This window comes from Parasteatoda tepidariorum, chromosome 5 (assembly GCF_043381705.1).
Source record: "Parasteatoda tepidariorum isolate YZ-2023 chromosome 5, CAS_Ptep_4.0, whole genome shotgun sequence".
NCBI lineage: Eukaryota > Metazoa > Arthropoda > Arachnida > Araneae > Theridiidae > Parasteatoda > Parasteatoda tepidariorum.
In genome coordinates this window covers 93,048,793-93,067,122 of record NC_092208.1, presented here as the reverse complement: position 1 = coordinate 93,067,122, position 18,330 = coordinate 93,048,793, and the positions used below count along the sequence as shown (strand labels likewise).

At 29.6% G+C, this 18,330-nt stretch overlaps 1 protein-coding gene across 5 annotated transcripts in view; it reads left to right on the top strand.

Moving 5' to 3' along the window:
* The window catches only part of LOC107440814 (uncharacterized), a 651,143-nt gene that overhangs the window by 64,549 nt on the left and 568,264 nt on the right, over positions 1–18,330 (top strand). For all 5 annotated transcript variants that reach the window (XM_071180814.1, XM_016053861.4, XM_016053866.4 and 2 more), the window contains exons 10-12: positions 694–779; positions 4,226–4,377; positions 6,220–6,276. In XM_071180814.1, the coding sequence (XP_071036915.1) occupies positions 694–779; positions 4,226–4,377; positions 6,220–6,276 (295 nt within the window). The remainder of the gene's footprint in view (positions 1–693; positions 780–4,225; positions 4,378–6,219; positions 6,277–18,330) is intronic.

Sequence of the window (18,330 nt, the reverse complement as noted above, 5' to 3'; positions counted from 1 at the left end):
GTAAAATTTTGAAATAAATTTTTGTAACACAACCTTTACGTAATTTGATGACTTCTTTTTCCAGTTGCAATGAGAATATAATTAAAAATAAAGTGTAAGCAAATATTTTTGAAAAATGTGCAGCACATAAAAACAAAAACATGCACAAAAACTGCAAACATGCATAATACAGTTTTTTTTTCACATCAAAAATCACATATTTTGCATCATCAAATCATTGCATCAAAATGTTGTAAATAATTTTTTTTTTACATAAAAAAATCAAATTGACGAAGTATTAACTTTGCTACAACTGCGAAAAATATTATGTAAACATCAATCGTAGCAGTATGTTATGGAATCATTGTAATGGATAAATAAATAGATCTTTTATCGCATAGAAATTCGCTACCTAATTTAATTATAAGACCAAAAATTTTTGATACATAACATCTTTTGTTTTTTTTTCTTTTATTATGTAAAATTTCGTACTTAGAAAAGTTTGTTATCTACTCTTAAAATGGAAGCTCAAAATAATTAATTTTTTAAGTAATGTTTAAAAAAAAATTAAATTATATACTCCTCACATTTAGTCAGGCTTTGTGGTGCCCCCCTATCCCCTGGTGCCCTAAGCACGTGCTTAGTGTGCTTAATGGTTAATCCGGCCTTGGCATCCCTTGATGTGCACCTAAAATATTTTTTTTATTTGTTTAGAGCCAATGGCGTTAAGGGAAAGGATGTCACGCCATTTGTCTTGAATAGAGTTCGTGAACTCAGTGACGGAGCTTCATTGAGAGCTAGTATCCTTTTTTTTTTACTTGTCTTGTAGGTGCACTGTACATGAGCTGTACGGATACACCTATTTCGAAACATCAATAATCAAATTCACTTTGTTTTATATATTAGCTTATATTAGCTTATTTATATAATTACTTTGTTATTGTAGATATATCGGAAAACACTTTTTTAGATTTAATGTTTTTTTCGGAAAAATACTGGGTGGCGCAGAAATGGCTAAGATATTTGAGAAAACAATTAAAAGAAATAGGATAAAAAATTTAAATTTTTCTGTATTCTGCAATAGAAACTAGCATATTTTTCTTATTAAGTTACAAATTTCGTCAGTAGATGGCGCTGACAAAAAATATAAAACAAGGATTTTAATTTTACCCCATCTACAGCGTAACTGGGTGGGTCTGTCTAAAAAAATAATATCATATTACCCCCCCCCCCCTAACTAATTTTGATTTGTGTAGAAAATAAATAGCCTCGTTTCCTATACGAAAGCAGCATGCCGTACGTCGTTTTTTTCTTATTTCAAATTTGTTTTCTTGATCGTCGATTATCATTCCAACACAACCGCAAGAACATTCCAACATCCAACGGAACTGGTAGACCACTTAATTGAAAGCATTACACATCGCTGTATATACTGTATTGCTGCTAGGAGTGATCGTTATCCAATCTGAAGGTACTTTTCTATTCAAAACTGAAGCATCTGTTTTATTGATTTCATACATATGCTGATTTCTGGAATACCCTATTTGTCTGGTTCAATACTTTTCATGCTATTTTGTACAATATTATGTGTACAATGTGTGCCCTTTTGAGTCATTTTTCCTCAGTTTGTGATAGCCAGCGTGTAATGTTTTGCGCATACAGAAATTAAAAATATTATATAATCACGACCTTATTGCATTCCCGTACGTCAATCTTAAATAAGCATGTTTCCTTTTATAAATGTTAGCGATATTCTAATGTGTATGCTAAATATTATCTTTATTTCGACTCTATTCGAAGGAGAAAATGAAAATTTCCAATTCTCTTGTTGATATAACGCTTCTAGCTATCCTCATAACTGTAACAAATGTTGTTTGAACATGATTCTATCAGTAACGAAGGTAGACACTTAAAATCGTTGCGGGGAACAATCAATCCTCTTATTGATTAGAGACCGATGCATTTTAGAGTAAACACATTTTTCGACTTGTTTACACCAATTTATTCATTTGTTTACCCGATGAGTGAAGCTATCTGAGAAATTTCTGAAATTATGATAGGCTAGCTTTTGAACAATTTTAGTTCCTAATTATCGTACTGGTGAGATATTATAAAATACATGAAAATTTATTATGGTTAGTTAAATTTTTTTTTACATGTAATATAAAAACATTTAGTGCATTTTTATATTGTACATATAAATTGAAAATTAAATAATAACTCTTATTGCAATTTAACTAATAATAACGATATTATTTTATGTTTTTTGCACATAGATAAAATAATTTTAACAATAGATGGACGAGTTATTTATATTAGGAAGATCGAACAGTAATATTTTATACATTAAATTTAAAAAGCATGAATTTTCATTATTTTTACTTTGAATCTATGCCGTAAACCTCGTTATCAACAACTTTTTGCAGTCTAGTGTTTGCAAATTTTTAATGTCAGATCGATGAAAATGAAAACGGAAAAGTAATATATATTGGGAATATTAACTTAATATTTAAAAGAGAAAAAAAAAAGAAAAACAAACGAAACTAGAGAAGAAGAATGTGTATATAATAAATTTCAAAACATGCTTTATTGGAGGTTAAAATGAGAAGTTACTTCTAAAAATCTTCTACCATTTTTAATAATCTTCTGTACCCCTTCATAATCCAACCGTTTTGTTGTTTATTACTCTCACCTTCCTGGAAGTGTTTTTTAATTTTTGATAACAATGCAAAAATACATGTAGGGTGAGATCTTTACCGAACATCCTATACATCTACATTTTGTGTAACATATAAATATACATATAAATCTCAGAAACACAATTATTGCTTTCGATTCCCCAAATAAAATTAAAAACAATCGCCAAACCGAATAAAAATTTGGATACAAAAAATAATTTAATTTCGTGAAAATGTAAAAATGAAAACTTTGGATTTATTTTACTTTTACCCATATTTTTTTGAAATTTATTTAATCTAAGCAAATTTCAAATAGCTTTTAAAATTAAAGAAGTAATTAAAAAAAATTAAGCTATGCAATTGTTTTCCCCACTCAATACTGCTGTTGTATCAACATGCAATTTTTCACTCACCATTGTTGTTAGAATACACAATTGTTTTTGTTAACAAAATGTTTAGATATAGACTCTCGCTTTACACCGAGCGTAAAGTTGACGGATACACTTTTTAAAGTTATTTCTAAGATTTTTATTTCAAATGGAATTTTTTTTTTGACAGCTTTGATCAAAAATTTGCCTCCAGTAATGTCAGAAAAATATACCTGACAACAAGGAAAGTTTAAAAGGAACTTTAATCTTTAAAGTTAAAAAATAATATAATTTTTTTTTCTTGTATTTGAAGTTGGAATTAGTAATGTTCTCTCCTTCAAAATTTTTTTTGAGTTTTCTAATTTGAGTTTATTTACGCTAATTTATTCACGTGAACATTTCTATGCAAGACAGATGAAACCTGTAAAACGGATCTCCGAAGACAACAAAGTAAAAACTATCGTTAACATGTCAGAAAGCCATTTCTCTTCTTTTATTTGAAACTGTTTGAAATTAAAAACAATAACTAATTGAGAACGATGATAATTTGTAAAATAAGCTTAATCTCGTTGCTCGAACAATAGGCTCACACTACCGTATGATGGTGCACGCCTTGCAACAGGAACAAACAGTAATAAACAAGCAAAAAGAGGCCAAATCGGAACTGTAAAAAAAAACGAGTTCTTACTAAATCTAGCCACCATGCTACCTTTTTTAACAATAAATAACTGAAACAATTTTCAGTTCAAACTCACCAGAATTGCTAAATATCATCAATATCTTATGAAATACAGCAGATTTGAGTTCCGAAATTATATAATTTATTCTTTTTTTTTTTTTTTTTTTTTTTTTTTTTTTTTTTTAATCAGAAACAAAACTATCTGTTTGAAAATATCGCCTCGCAGAATAAGCTGTTGTAAGCAGCTGTATACTTTCTAGTCGGAAGTAGAGCAGGTCAAGAGCTCGAGATTGTTGTTTAGATTTATGTTGAAAACACCGTCCATAGGGAAGTGACGTACGGTGACATTTCTGGTCACTATGCAAATTTCAATCTTTATGATGTGCCCAACCCTCCGTGCAGCCATATTCCGATATGATTTCCTGCAGGGATGTTATTGAGCATCCTTTGTGGTCATTTTGAGACATTCTGTATATTCATGTAATAATAAACACCACTTGATGTAACCCTCAACTATTTAGATATCGGACTCCTGATGAATAACGCTAAAGTTGCTTCTCAAATTGCAGTGAATCTTAATAATCTGAAGAATAGGTCTGGTGGAACTGGCTCATCAAGAGTTCTTCAAAATTCATGTAAAAGTATTGATAAGAAATCTTGTTTTGGGAGACCGGTATGCTAATGTTCTTTTGTTAATGTTCTTTTATTTTAATAAAAAGTTAGAATTAATCATTTGCTTTTCTTTGTGTATCGATTTCTTTGTTCTGACTAATTCTATTTATGCTCCTTCTTTATGAAACGTCAAATTTAGGTTCTTTTATATAAAGCGGCAGATTATAAACAATTGTTTCCATCGAATGGCTATAGATTGGCATAGCATATCAATGGCTAGAAGGATTTTTTCTCTCATTATTATTCAAAGTATGCATTTAATCTTTGAACCATTTCATAAGCGACAAGCTTCGAATCTGTGCTCCATTTTTCTCCACCCGAAGAAAGTAATCGACAATACGAGGTAACAATACAATTTGGCAACTTCGAAAAAAGTATCAGGCTAACAAGCGTAAGAGACAGATAAGTTAACTGAATAATTAGGCTCCTTGAAAACAACCGACGCCATTTTGCAATGAGATAGGCTAATTGGAAAAGCAGTCAGTATTTTCTAATTAGTCTAACACTTTTTAGGCTTATTGCAGAGAGCTCACATACCTTTAGGTAATAAATTTTTTTTTCGATTGCTTAATTAGCCTGGTATATTTCAGGAGGTAAACAATATGCACAGATTAATCAAAGGTTATTGTAAATAGCCTTAAAGTTATATTGCTGTAAGTCTAAGCAAAATCAGTCAGATTGAGTAAATAATTCTGCTCACATTTCTTAATTAGACTAAAAATATATAAAATGATTACAATAAGGCTAAAAAATGACAAGAATAGAGATTAGCTTGGTGCGTTTCAAAACTCTGGCGGCATTTGCAAAGTGCCAGAATTTTAATTAGTCTATGATAAATTCACCATCATCATGTCCTTTACGTACCGATAATTAGATTTGGTTATCTTAGAGGCCTCCTAAAATGTACAAAATAATTTTGCTCATATATCTCCAATCCCATTTCCAATTCTCGATTTTACTCTTTCAATCTATCACAAATTGCATTTATTATCAGTTGTTAAATGTATGCTGTTTAATGCTTTACTCATGACTTAAATGGAACGTAGGACTGTAAAGGAAAAAAAAATGTTTTTAATATTTTTTTCCTCTAATAATGTGCAGTATGTAGTGACATCTATTGCCATTCATTGAAAATAAATATTTAAAATTTGCTCCTTCTAAGCTAGTAACCATAAAAGTGATCATTATTAATTATTTATAATTTTTTTTTAACATTGCATTTAATAGTTATCTAAAGTTTTTGTGAATAACTAAAAATACTTTTATGTGAAAATCCAAAAAAAAACTGCAATTAATTTTGTAGAAAAGATAACTAGAACTTGACAAAATAAAAACTAGTTCTATGTATTTGTGTTTAAGACTGCAAAGTGTTAGACACGATTTTGTTAGAACATTCCTTAAATTAAAAAAGCAATAAATAAAAGACTTTTTAAAAACAATACCGATACTAAAAAACTTTTAACATAGGCTTAATTTACTTTTATATTTCTCTTTAAGCTTTTTCTTTTTGACAATAAATAATATCTTACTGGTAACTTATTGGCTTTGTCATCTTTTTCCTTTACTGTATTTTGTTTTGAGTTCCATTAGTTTTTGCTGTCATCTCTGCTTTCGTCTCTGTGGAAATTATGCCATTGATATAATTTATTTTTGTCCTTAAATGTCCTATTATCTCTAATTTTTTTACCTCTTCTTCACTAATTGCTTTTTGTTCTTGGGTATATCTTCTTCTAACTGCTTTAAATCTCCTTTTCCTCTCGTTGTTCTGCAGAACTTTGAAAATTAAAGTTGTCGTATTAAGGTAATATTATAACAACGGAACTGACATCTTTCCATACTTTAGGTCGTGGTTGGAGGATCTGTCCTGGATATCCACGTTAAGGCTCTCGAAGATGTCAAAGTAAGTTTATTCTGATTCATCCAGTTTCTAACTCAAATAATTTCATTATGTATCAACGAAAATGCTCTTCTGAGAATGCATTTGTTTAAAGTTTGAGATGACGAAAAAGTTTTGCATTGCGAGTTTGTTTTAAGTGGTTTACTTACTGATTCATATATTTAATGAGTATTTTACTTGTCTAGTTGAAGTATTCTTCAGAAAATGCTCTTGTGCATTACGAAATCCATTTATTACTAAAAAGGGTTATATTCTCTGCAATTCATTTTTATATTTTACCTTTTTTTGTTATAGTTTTAAGTTTTTGTTTTGTTTTCATCTTTATATATTAATATATCCTTTTTTAGATTCTATTAATCTCAGTATTTTATTACGCACAAAAATTGAGTATTCAGAGTATTACACGCAAAATTAGAGTACACGCTAGATAGGAAGGAACATGCGAAACTTGAGTTAAATGAAATATTTCCAAAGTATTGTTTTGAAATCGAAAGGCTCGCATCCCTTAGGCTTTCTATTTGCAATCTCAATTTTAGAAAATTTTGATTGTGTGTCTTTTTGCTTTGTTCCCGAGTAAGTTCCTCGTGTAATGTTCTAGTCAGTCGATAAAATGCCTTCAGCAAAACGTTAGAGAATACCAGACATTTGAATAAAATGAAATGTTGCTGAAGTTTCAGGTCATAGGATGTTATTTGTTCTGATACATTTTAAATGTTTAAATGAATTCATATATATATATGGAATTTTTAATATGCCATGTAACCAATCGAAGCTTTTCCTCGGGCCTTTTTAGTTGCATAACGTGAAATAATGGGTATTTAAATGCTTAAAAGAACTTTAGATTAGAAGCTTTATTTTATTAGCATTAGGTTTAAATCACATTTTTTACATTATTAAAATCGTTTAGTAAGGTGCGCAATTATTTTTTAACGTATTTTTTATTAACGTGAATGGTGCTGATTTTGATGCATAATCCTTTTACTGGAATATTACTGGAAAAACTGGCATTCTATAGACCAGTATGAAAAGATAAAACATTTCTTACATTGCTCCTGACCTAGGAATTCTGTAGAGCAGTGCTCCCCAGTTTTTTTATTTATTTATTTATTTATTTATTTATTTTTTTTTTTTTATCACCGCGAACCGGTAAACGTTTTACAATTTTGCAGCGGCCTGTTCAGGGTTTATGTTTTAGATTGTTTGATTTAATCATTTTAATTTAATTGCGTTTAAACATGTCTTCAAAATAAAATCCAAATATTTTATTTTAAAGAAATGCATTACTGTTTTTATGCAGCATTTTTGCGGCCTTAGGTGACCTCTCTCAGCTCCCGGTTAACCTCTCATCTATGGAAAGTCGTACAAATCCGTGAGACACAGTAAATAAATTGGAAATAATTTAATGTTCCTTGAACTGCCGGATTTACGGATCGGTACCGGTCTGCGTCCCGGGGATTGGAGGCCACTGCTGTCGAACATCAAGTGACAAATCGAAAAAGTATGAAACAATAAGCCGGGGGTGGCCAACCTGCGGCTCGCGAGCCTCATGCGGCTCTTTGAAAGATTATTTGTGGCTCTCGATAAATGTACCAGAGTTCCCTTTTCATTTTTGTGCTATTATATTTTAACAAAATTACTATCGTTCCGTATGTGTTTCAAAATGTCTTTTAAATTACTGCGAACAAATATGAAAGACTAAGTGCAACGTTGTTCAACTCAAGGTGAGTTTTCCATTTCCAATATAATTATGACACAAAAAGCATCTGAAGAATTAGAGTTAATAGAGATGCAAAGATCAAGCTCTACAATTGAAATATAAGTCGACGTCGGTTTCTGAATTACTGAAATTTGGACCAGAATCGAAGTACTAACCTGAATTAAAAAAGGCTGCTCTTGTCGAATTATTTCAATATTTAAACAACATACTTATGTAAATCATTTTATTCCACTTTAAAATTCGTGAAATCCAAACACCGATCAGTATTAACTAACCACCATCTCAAAGAATAACTGAGAAGTGCTGTCACCAATTATTCACTAAATTTTAAAGAATTAATAAAAAAAGTAAAATAAATGTGTTTAATTTTAAATTCAATGCACATATTTTGTACTTTTACTTATATGTTTTCAATAAATATAATTTCTGTAAAAAACTCTTAATACCTTTTTTTGCATACCTTCGTATTTAATTGCGGCTAGCGAAAAATTTTAAATTTTGAAAAATGGCTCGACTATCAAGGAACTTGGCCATCCCTGAAATAAGCTTTCTATAAAATGCATAGGTGTTCCACAGAACGACGTAATTAATGGGCCAAATCGTAAATTAATGGGCCAAAATTAAAAAAAAAAGAATTAATTAAAGAATAATTTAAAATTTTTTCTTGATGATAACTATACTTTTTAATGTCCATAGAATAACGTAATCACAAAGAAAGATTTTTACTTTGGTTCTTTTCTACTTAAATAACTGGCTGAAGTTATACTTTTTTATCATCACGAACGGAGGGGAAAATCAGAAGTTAATATTTTTGAAAAATTTGGCATTTTTTGTTGTTGTTTTATTGTGTTTTTGTATATTGTGTTTAGTAAATGCAAATGTGTAAATAGAATCAAAAGAATTGCATTTTACTTACACTTGTAGACTTTTTTTTAAAGCATGTATATCTAGTTCTGATTTTTCAGAAGCAGTGTGAATTTCAAAAAAGTTGGGCGCGTATGCCAGTTTATAAAATTCTGACCTCTCTTCTGACCAAATTATTGAGACCCATTTCTCAAATTGCGGCAACTCTTCCCCCCTACATTTTGGGGGTCAGGAATCCGTCGAAAAAACGCATATTTATGCAGAGAAAGAACATTTTTGTTTGCTTTTGTTCACTGAAAAATATCATCTGCACTAATTAATTAATATACTTCGGGCATCCCCCCAAACCATTAAGATTGAGTCCTAGAACGTGAAAATTCGATCGTAAGGGATCAAAAGTTATTTTTGCGCACTTAACATGTAATTTAAACTATTCTCTTGAAGTCTGAAACTAAAAACCATTTTTAAGTTAAATTGAGTAATAAATGCATTTATGAAGATTCATCAAGCTCTAGGATTAGTTATTTAGCTTTTCAATTGAATGGAATGTTTTAGAAAATATTTTTTTAAATATTTTATTAATAAATTATATGAGTTTTTTTCGAGCTGTAAATCAGTATTCTTTTCGTTTTATTTTTTATTTCTAGACATTTTGTTCTATTTACTTTTATTTTACATGCCATGCATTTGAAATACATGATAATTATTGAATAAAAAGAAGAAAAATATGAACAAACATCAAGTTTATAAGTTGACTTTTTTTTTTAATCAGTCAATTTGTTATCTAATTATTTTTTGCGCTACTTTATAAAAGGCTTTTAATTTTTCTTTTAAAATTATGACTTTATTAATCACTTCTTGCAACACAATGAAAGCAAAAGTAAATTTTTTTTACTGATTTTACATGCGATTTTTTCATTTTCTTTTTAAGCGGTCTTGAATATTTCAAAAATTTCCTAACAGTTTTTATTCTCTTATCAGTTCTTTTCTTTACTTTTTTTAAGATTTAAAATGACGTTTTTTATTTACTGTTTGAGATAATTAAACTTCAGATTTTACTTTTTTTATATGTTGTCCATATATAATTTAATATTTTCTTCTTCTTAATTTTTTAAAAGGTTGACTGTATTTGCACATCATCGTGATCTTTTCCTGGAATTTTTTCTCCGCTTTCTCTCTCGATTTCTGTTAAAATGTTTTGGCTCTACCAAATGCTAAAAGTTTGTTAAAACGAACAATAATAGTTGTAAAAATTCAGTTCGAAAAATTTACAATGCTTTAAGTTTAAAGAAAAAGCTGTTTTAAAAGTTGCAGAAAAACGAACAATATAAGTTTAAAAACTGAAAAATCAGCAGTGATGAAAGTTTAAAAAATGGACAACACATTCTCTTAAAAAAATATGATTGATTAACCTTTTATGAATCGCATACATGTGAGAGACACAATGATTTTAGTTTCATAATTTTTATCTAGATCCGATTCTTGACTATTTGTTTGCATCATTTTAATCTATTTTTGCTCATTTTTTTGCAGTTTGTTTGAAACAAATATTGTTTAAAATACCTAAAATTTAGGCTTGGAGGTTATTTTTCTAAACTTGTTATAAACTTTTTAATGAAATAGTGATTTAACTAATTGTTGCCCTGATAGTTTTTAACAATTAAACATTTTTTTATAGTTATTTTCTGCATTTTAAATGATCTAACATTGATTGAATGCACCGTTTTGATTAAAAAGCATATAAAGAAGTTTTTGTATATTAATATTTGGCCAATAAACTGTTTGGCCAAGAAACTTTGATAAAATGTATCGTTTGAATTAAAAAAAAAGTCCAAAAAACGTTCTTTTATAGATTTTTGGCTAAAAAACTGTCACGAGAATAATAAAAACAGTGTTTGAATTAAAAAAAAAATAGTTCAAGAAGTTATATTATGTTATTTTTTGGCGAAGAATCTATTTTAACAATAATAAAAGAGATAAATTAATTAAAAATATCCTATATTTAGTTTTGGCCAAAATTTTTTTATAGCATTCATAAAATGAAATTTAAATTTTTTTTTTAAAAAAAAGGTAGAAAAAGAATTTAAAAAAAAATATTTTTGGCAAAGAAAATTGATAAAATACATAGCTTTAAAAAAGCCGAAAGAAAAGATTTTTTTTACAAGGATTAAGTAGCATATTACTACAGAAACATATTAATGTTTTTTTTTCGAAAGTAAACTGTTACATTGAATAATTCAGTACGTAAAACTGTTTCAAATGAACTATTTTAATAAATGACTATTTCGTAACCGTAAGCACGGAGGAATTTAAAATTACCATTCATAAACAGCTCATGTTTTTCAAAACATTTCCAAAAACAAGATATTGACTTTTTCAATATAATCTATTATAATAATAGATGTCATAATTAAGTTTATTTTATGCACAGCCCCTTACTTGGAAGAGGCTATTGTATTTTTTAAAAATTTAAATTAAAAAGTAAAGTCTGGATTTTGCTAGCATTATCGCACTCTTTAATTTGTAATTTTTTTCAAGATATCAGCGGCTAATTACTTTTTACAAAAAATCCTGAGAAGCGTGCCATTATTTGTTCATCAATTAAGCGTAACTTAGAAAAAGTAATGATTTTATTCACCAAACAATTTGTTATCAAACCTTTTTTCATTTGATGTACAAAAAGTTTTCTTGAATAAAATAGAAAAAAAAAACAGGAAAAGATCGCTTATTGACCTGCATGCAATTGATAAAATAGCATCATCTGCCATTTTACAAATTATTTCGCTAGCTTGACTATATCACTATGAGAAGTAATTGAAAATAAAAATAATATAATTGAGCTTAATTACACAAGAGAGAAAATTGTGACAACATTATTGCGATCACTGTTTATCCATTGGTCCAATTTTCTTTTTGGATACATTTTCATTAAAAGCCACAACGTTTTAAGCCATGGTTTGCAAAAACTGTATCAATTGATGTTTATTCTCTTGTCATCCAATGAGCTGGATTGGTTTTCAATTTCAGCCGTTTCTTACTAAGCTCTTTTCTTTCTTTAATCTTCATATTTATATTAAAATCGCCGGCAAGACATTTATTATAAGTTAATCCTAAAAATACTTTCAATTAATATTATGTAGAACATTATAAAAGCACTCGTGAAAGAAAGAACTCTCTGGAAAACACACAACTCCAAGAAGTTCCAAAATTATCGCCTGCTTTTTTTTATTATTTTATTTGATCTTGTTGTGCAGCTTTTTTTATTAATATTTATGTTAGCCTGCTTTTTTATGACTCTTAAAACCCTTTATTCGGGATTATGGTGTTGAAGATGACCTAGTCGATCTAGTAAAAATGGTATCGGACATGAAAAGCGTACAACACACATTTAGTCTTTTTTTTTTTTTTTTTTTTTTTTTTTTTTTTTTGCGTTCACAAAAATTTAAACGTAAGTTTAATTATGATTTTTATTTTTATATAAAAAAAGATATTTTATGTTTAAAATATTTTATATTCAAATATTTATATAGAATAGCTAATTTTCGTAAGCCTCTTGTAGTTTAGAGAACATTATAAATTTAAGGGTATTTCAAACTTAAGTTTAAAAATTTATACTACATGTTTTAATGCTGTTTTGTTTCGAAGTCTATGACGTCATAACGTATTTTAGAGAATAATATGCTATTTTTTTTTAAACTGTTATGATTTAAAAACAGTTATTCTTTACTCTTAGGTAAGAATTTTTCTATCGTCATCTCGTTCTGTATGCTCGTCATGAAAATGCCAGCAGTTTGAAAAAGGGCCTCTCTTTTATGCAAAAGAAATGTTGTTTAATATTTTAGAAGTTATTCTAAGACAGCATTGCTTAGGATCATAAAAATATGCAAAAATTGAGAATTATTCTCTGATTTCAATATATTCATTAAATAAAAAAATAAATAAAAAATCTCGGAAGTAGGTCATAAAATCTAAAATAAACGTTTAGAAAATGATTTTTACCTAGGTATGAGAACGCTTTCTACTCTTGATTTGCAAAGGATGATCCATCTTCGATTTTAGCTTTGTTTTGTAAAGGTAGTTTCAATCTTGGTACATAAACCTCATAGCGCTTAAGTTTAGCATAGTTAAATTTATCATGGTTTCAAGCTTGCTTAGTTTATTTGTTAATAAATAATAAACATTGTTGAGTTTTGTGATTGTTGCTGAGATTAGAATCAAACACTATCAGGAATGAGGGATTTTATAGCGAGAAACGATTATGGTATTTCGGTACCAGGCATTTTTAGAAAGTGGGAGGCTCTTAATATTTCGGCAAGTTTTCATAAACATTCCTCTCTAAGGCGAGGTTTACGTTTTTTGTATAAGAGATGTCTTTATCATTGTAGTTGCATTTGTCGTATAGTTTCAATACATTTTTAAATACCTGAGCTACTTGCATATTTATATTATAGTTGTTTTATTGTTTTTTATGTTACAGCTAGGCGATATTCGCGATACGTCGCGATAACGATATTTTTAAATTTACGATATTTATTTTTTTATGCTTATTGTTAATAGCGCGCCTATGATAATTATGAATAATATAATATAATTATACAATGGTTTTGTCAAACAACTATAAATATGAAATTTTACTATATCGCGAGCTTCGAAATTAGATTAACAATTTACTAAATAAACAAATATTTTCACTTTGCAAATTGTTCTGTACTGCCTTCTTAATAAATATTTCTATAAATGTAAGATGGGAATCAAAAATTAATCAAATAAAGGATTGCAAAGGGATTACTGTTTAAAAAGAACGATGCAGGCGTTAAAATCATCAAAAAATCTAGGCAGGGTGAAAACATTTGATTATCGATGACAATCAAATACGATATTATCGTGGTTATTCATGAACTTCATCGAACGAAGATATTAACAATCTTATTCAAATTATTTCATTTGAAAATGTCACCTTATATAGTTAAATTCATTGGCCATTTTCTAATGAATTTTCTATTTATTTTCCATTATCACCTAGAATTAGAAAATAGTGCAGAATCTCGTTAAAATATCTGTGACTTGAATAATTTTGGGTATTGGTCACGCATTTCTTATTTATCGATTAATTTTTTACCATTTTTTACCATAAATTTTTATTTATTTGATAACATACATACATTCATTTTGTTTCCTTTTTTTAAAAGAAGAATCAATACATCCAAACTAAAAAATGTCAAAAAATTTCCATTTTCGTAAAACCATAGTCTTTTTTCAAAAATCTATTAAAATATGATTTTTTTAGATATAGATAAAATAAAATAAAAAAGAATCTTAAAAACATCAAATTAGTCGAGAAAAACCTGAATGAAATCCATTTTTGCAATTCAATTATCTTAAATCAATATTCCATTAAGACTAAACAGCCACACTTTAATTTTTTTATTTATTGTAATTTTTTAATTTTTACAAAATCTTGATTTCTACCGGCTGCTCCGAAATTGACTGGTTATTTGAAATATCAATAAGAAAAGTATTTTCTGTTGGAAACGAGTTTCATTCACCCCAATGCTTGAAATTTGTTACAAAGCTCATTTACAGATGACGCTGCTGACTGGGAAAAACTATAGAGCTAGGTTTTTCAAAATAATAAATAATTTTCAACCGAGACGCTGCGACAAAACCAACAAATGCATTGGCAAAATGTTTCAGTTGGTAAAATCTGGCATGTCATAGAAAACGATGTGTGTTATAATCTTTATCCAGTAAGCAACGCCAGTTGTTGCTAAAATTTGTAATTAGTTATAATCTTGGATAGAGATTAAAATCTGGTTTCCTGAGAAACGTGCTTCATTCCTCCTTTCGTTTTTCATTAAGCGATTTTGCAATTCGTCAGATAATTTTGGTTCATTTGGTATTAAAGCGACCTAGATTACGACTCATTTCTTTAAGAAGAAAAAAAAAATTTTGAAACAAGGAGGACACGAAACCTCTGTTACCAGTAGAACGTACTGTTTAAACACTGTCCAGACTGCTTTTTCAGTAAAAATGTTAAGCGTTCTCTCTTTGTACTTCTACCATTCACCAAGTGGGATCAATATAACGATAAGCCTCCATTTCAAAGTGTTCTGGAGAGATTTTTGTTGAAATACACCACAATTTTCACGTTTCTGTGTAGTGTGACTTATCACTAAAGCTCTTCAATTCCACTATCTAGATCTAGTACAGTCTCACAAAATACACACTCTTTTTTCATCTGTTTATACGTACAAGGCAGCCTTTTTTAATTTCATTATATGTACTCTTAACATATTTTTGAATTAGCACCTTAATGGGAAGACAACTTATCTGCATATTTGACATTTAGTTCGTTTACCACCTTGATGTATTTAGTGCATGCTAGTTTCTAACTCAATTGATGTATATTTTACAGTTTGCTTCAGAACCTAAATTCGATTTTTAGGAATATTTCACATATTTTGACTTCGACTATTTAGATTCGACTGCCACCAAAGAGATTTAGAGGACACAAGCAATAGAAACAATCAGAATCTGTTAACGTGAAGTTACAAATATGCGAAAAATTCCTAAAAGTCGAATTTGGGTTATGAGACAAACAACAAAATATCCCTCCATCGACTTAAAAATAAACTATCGATTAGGCAGTGTTTCCCAAAGTGTGGTACGCGTACCCCCAGGGGTACGGGAACAGTTTAGAGGGGGTACTCGTTCGCATGCGAAATATCTTACAGCAAACGATAATTTCAAAAAATTTTATTTAAAAACAAAGCTAGCCATGAAAATTTGCGATTACGTATTTTTCTATTGAGTATTTTTTCCAAAGTTAATAGTTAATAATTAGTGGTGTCAACAGCCAGTTATGATTTTTAACTTTTGTGCAATTTTTTATGGTAAAAAATACATTAATTTTTTGATTAGTGGTACACAGCGTTACGAAAAATGTAGAAAGGGTACACAAAAGTCATAAGTTTGGGAAACACTGTTCTAAGCTAATTAGAGTGATTAAGTGATTTTACGATAATTATTTCTTTAAAAATTACGGTATGCTAGATATTTTGTTCCGTAACATGTTGCAGTGAAAATTGATTTAGCTGTAAAAAGTACCGACATCTTGAAAGCCGGTATTTTTTACCGTAATTTTATCCGCAATTTTTTTCAGTATAATTAGTAAATTAGTATTAGTATAATTAGTAGTAGTAATAATTAGTTACAAAGCGTATAAGTAAAGTAATTTTGATTTAATGAGGCCTTTTTCACATAAAACTGACACAACAGGACTGGCACAACAAGACTGACTAACACATTACAGACCATGGTCCATATTCAAGGATGAATCAAAAGCACCATACACCAAAGAAAATTATTTTTCAGATCGCCCATTCAATGGGGTGGGTTTAGTATTTACTTGCAATGGCTTGGTCCAGGGTTCAATTTCCCATGCTAAAAGCCGGGTGTTTGATCAGACTGCACTTTTTTCCTATGGTTGTCTGATCAGACTGCACTTTTGACTATGATGTCTTAGTCGTTCAAAATCCATTTTAATATCTTCGTCAGTTTCAGAGCTTTAAACCTCCGTACACGGTTGTGTGGTTTGAAAGTATGGTGAGGAGGCCGGGAGATTGGTTGTGTATTGGGGTTAGGGATTTATTGGCAGGGGGATAGCCATCACCTTCTCCATACTTTAAAAACTTAACTATTTTCTTGCTATAAGTTTTTGAATACCGTCAGATTAACTTAGGACACATTCGATGAAAATCTGTGTCCATCCCAGCTGAAAGAATGTGGAAAGTTCACCTGTAGCTTTAGGACGCGATACTTTGGTTCCTAAGAGTAATTTAAATTCGCTCCACAAGTGTCCCATAGGGTAACTCTGAGCAGCTCAGGGAATATACCTTATTTCATATTTAGATTATACTGTTTGACACAGGCTGCAGAACAGGGAATGTTTTCATTTCGAAAAAACATTCGTCAACTTCATAGAACACACATATGCTCACGATGGCGTCTGTCATACCAATGAACAAGTTCGAATTTCACTAAAGGCTGGTTGAAAGAAATTCTGCTCTCAGTTCACGCTGACCACAGCACTGACGTAGTGACTGTCATTCGTGGTAAGTGAATCATGGGCAAGAGTACCCTTGCCATCGGGCTAACCATGAGAGGTTTTCGTGGGTTTCCTTCTCCGTGGGGCGCAAATGCTGTGGGTTAGTTTCATCAAAAAGCTCTCCACAAAAGCTAGTTTGTTCCTGTACTTGATTCATGAGTCCCTTTGTCTTCCGGGTCGGATGAGAGGCTGCCAATTGAACATTAATAATTGTCAATCCACAAATAGGTTGGCTGTTCAACTCTGATTATAAAATAAAATAAAAGTAGGCGTCTGTGTCTAAATTATCGGGAACAATACTTCGAAAAACACGCTCAAACATACCGTCGAATTTTATGCACATTTGTTAGTGTCTAGGCCATTATTATATTGTAATGTGTATTTAGATTTCGACAGATTATTAATATTCAAGATTGCGTTTCATGTTTTTTTGTCTTTTTATTTGATTTCATAATATCTAATACTAATACGAAATATATTATTAAAAAGTATTGGAAGTTAATAATTTAAGGGATAAATAAGCTTCTAGTATTATATTTATTAAAATAAAAAGGTTTATAACTTGTTGGAATTTCATTAAACTGTCTCCTTATCCAATTATTCCTCTTACATTTCTATCATCTTTGGGACAAAGCAAATAGAGAACATAATAAAAGAAAATAATGACTTTTCTTTCTAGAAATGCAAATTTATAGAGTACACATATAGAGTTCTAGAAACCAAGAATCATCGATTCTTGGTTATGAGACGAGAGAACCGCGCTCTTCTGACATTTTGGCTTTTTGCCAANTAATGTGTGATAATTGTTTCTTCATTGTCCAGAGTCTCTGAAGAATGTCATGGAATGAATATGTTTTATCACTGAAACTTTTCCAACACAAATCGAGAGTGATTTCCAAAACTTTTTTTAGAAGTAGTGGACGTCCATTGCTCATAAATTCCATCACAATGAAAGGCAACAATATCATTATTTCCTGCCACCCTCAACATTCTTCAATAGTATAGATTTTCTTTTTTTAAAATTTCTAGTTATTTACAAAGGCCTTTCCCACCTGTCAATAAATGCGTGTATTTCCCCCATTTGAAATGCTGTCATGAGGCCCCCTTATTAATTGGGCCCTTTAAACGTTACTTTGACATTTCTCAAAATGACTATATTTTTCTTGTTACTTTTGACTAGACATTTTTTACACACTGGAATTTTGATCTCTTTTTTTTTATTGGACGTTTTAGAGGTAATTTGTCCGTGTTTATGTTTTTATTAAATGTTGGGTAGACATTATTTTGAAGTTAAAATTTCATATTTGTAAATATCTATTTCAGATTTATATTTATTTTTATATTAATAACTTAGCATTGGTAATTTTCG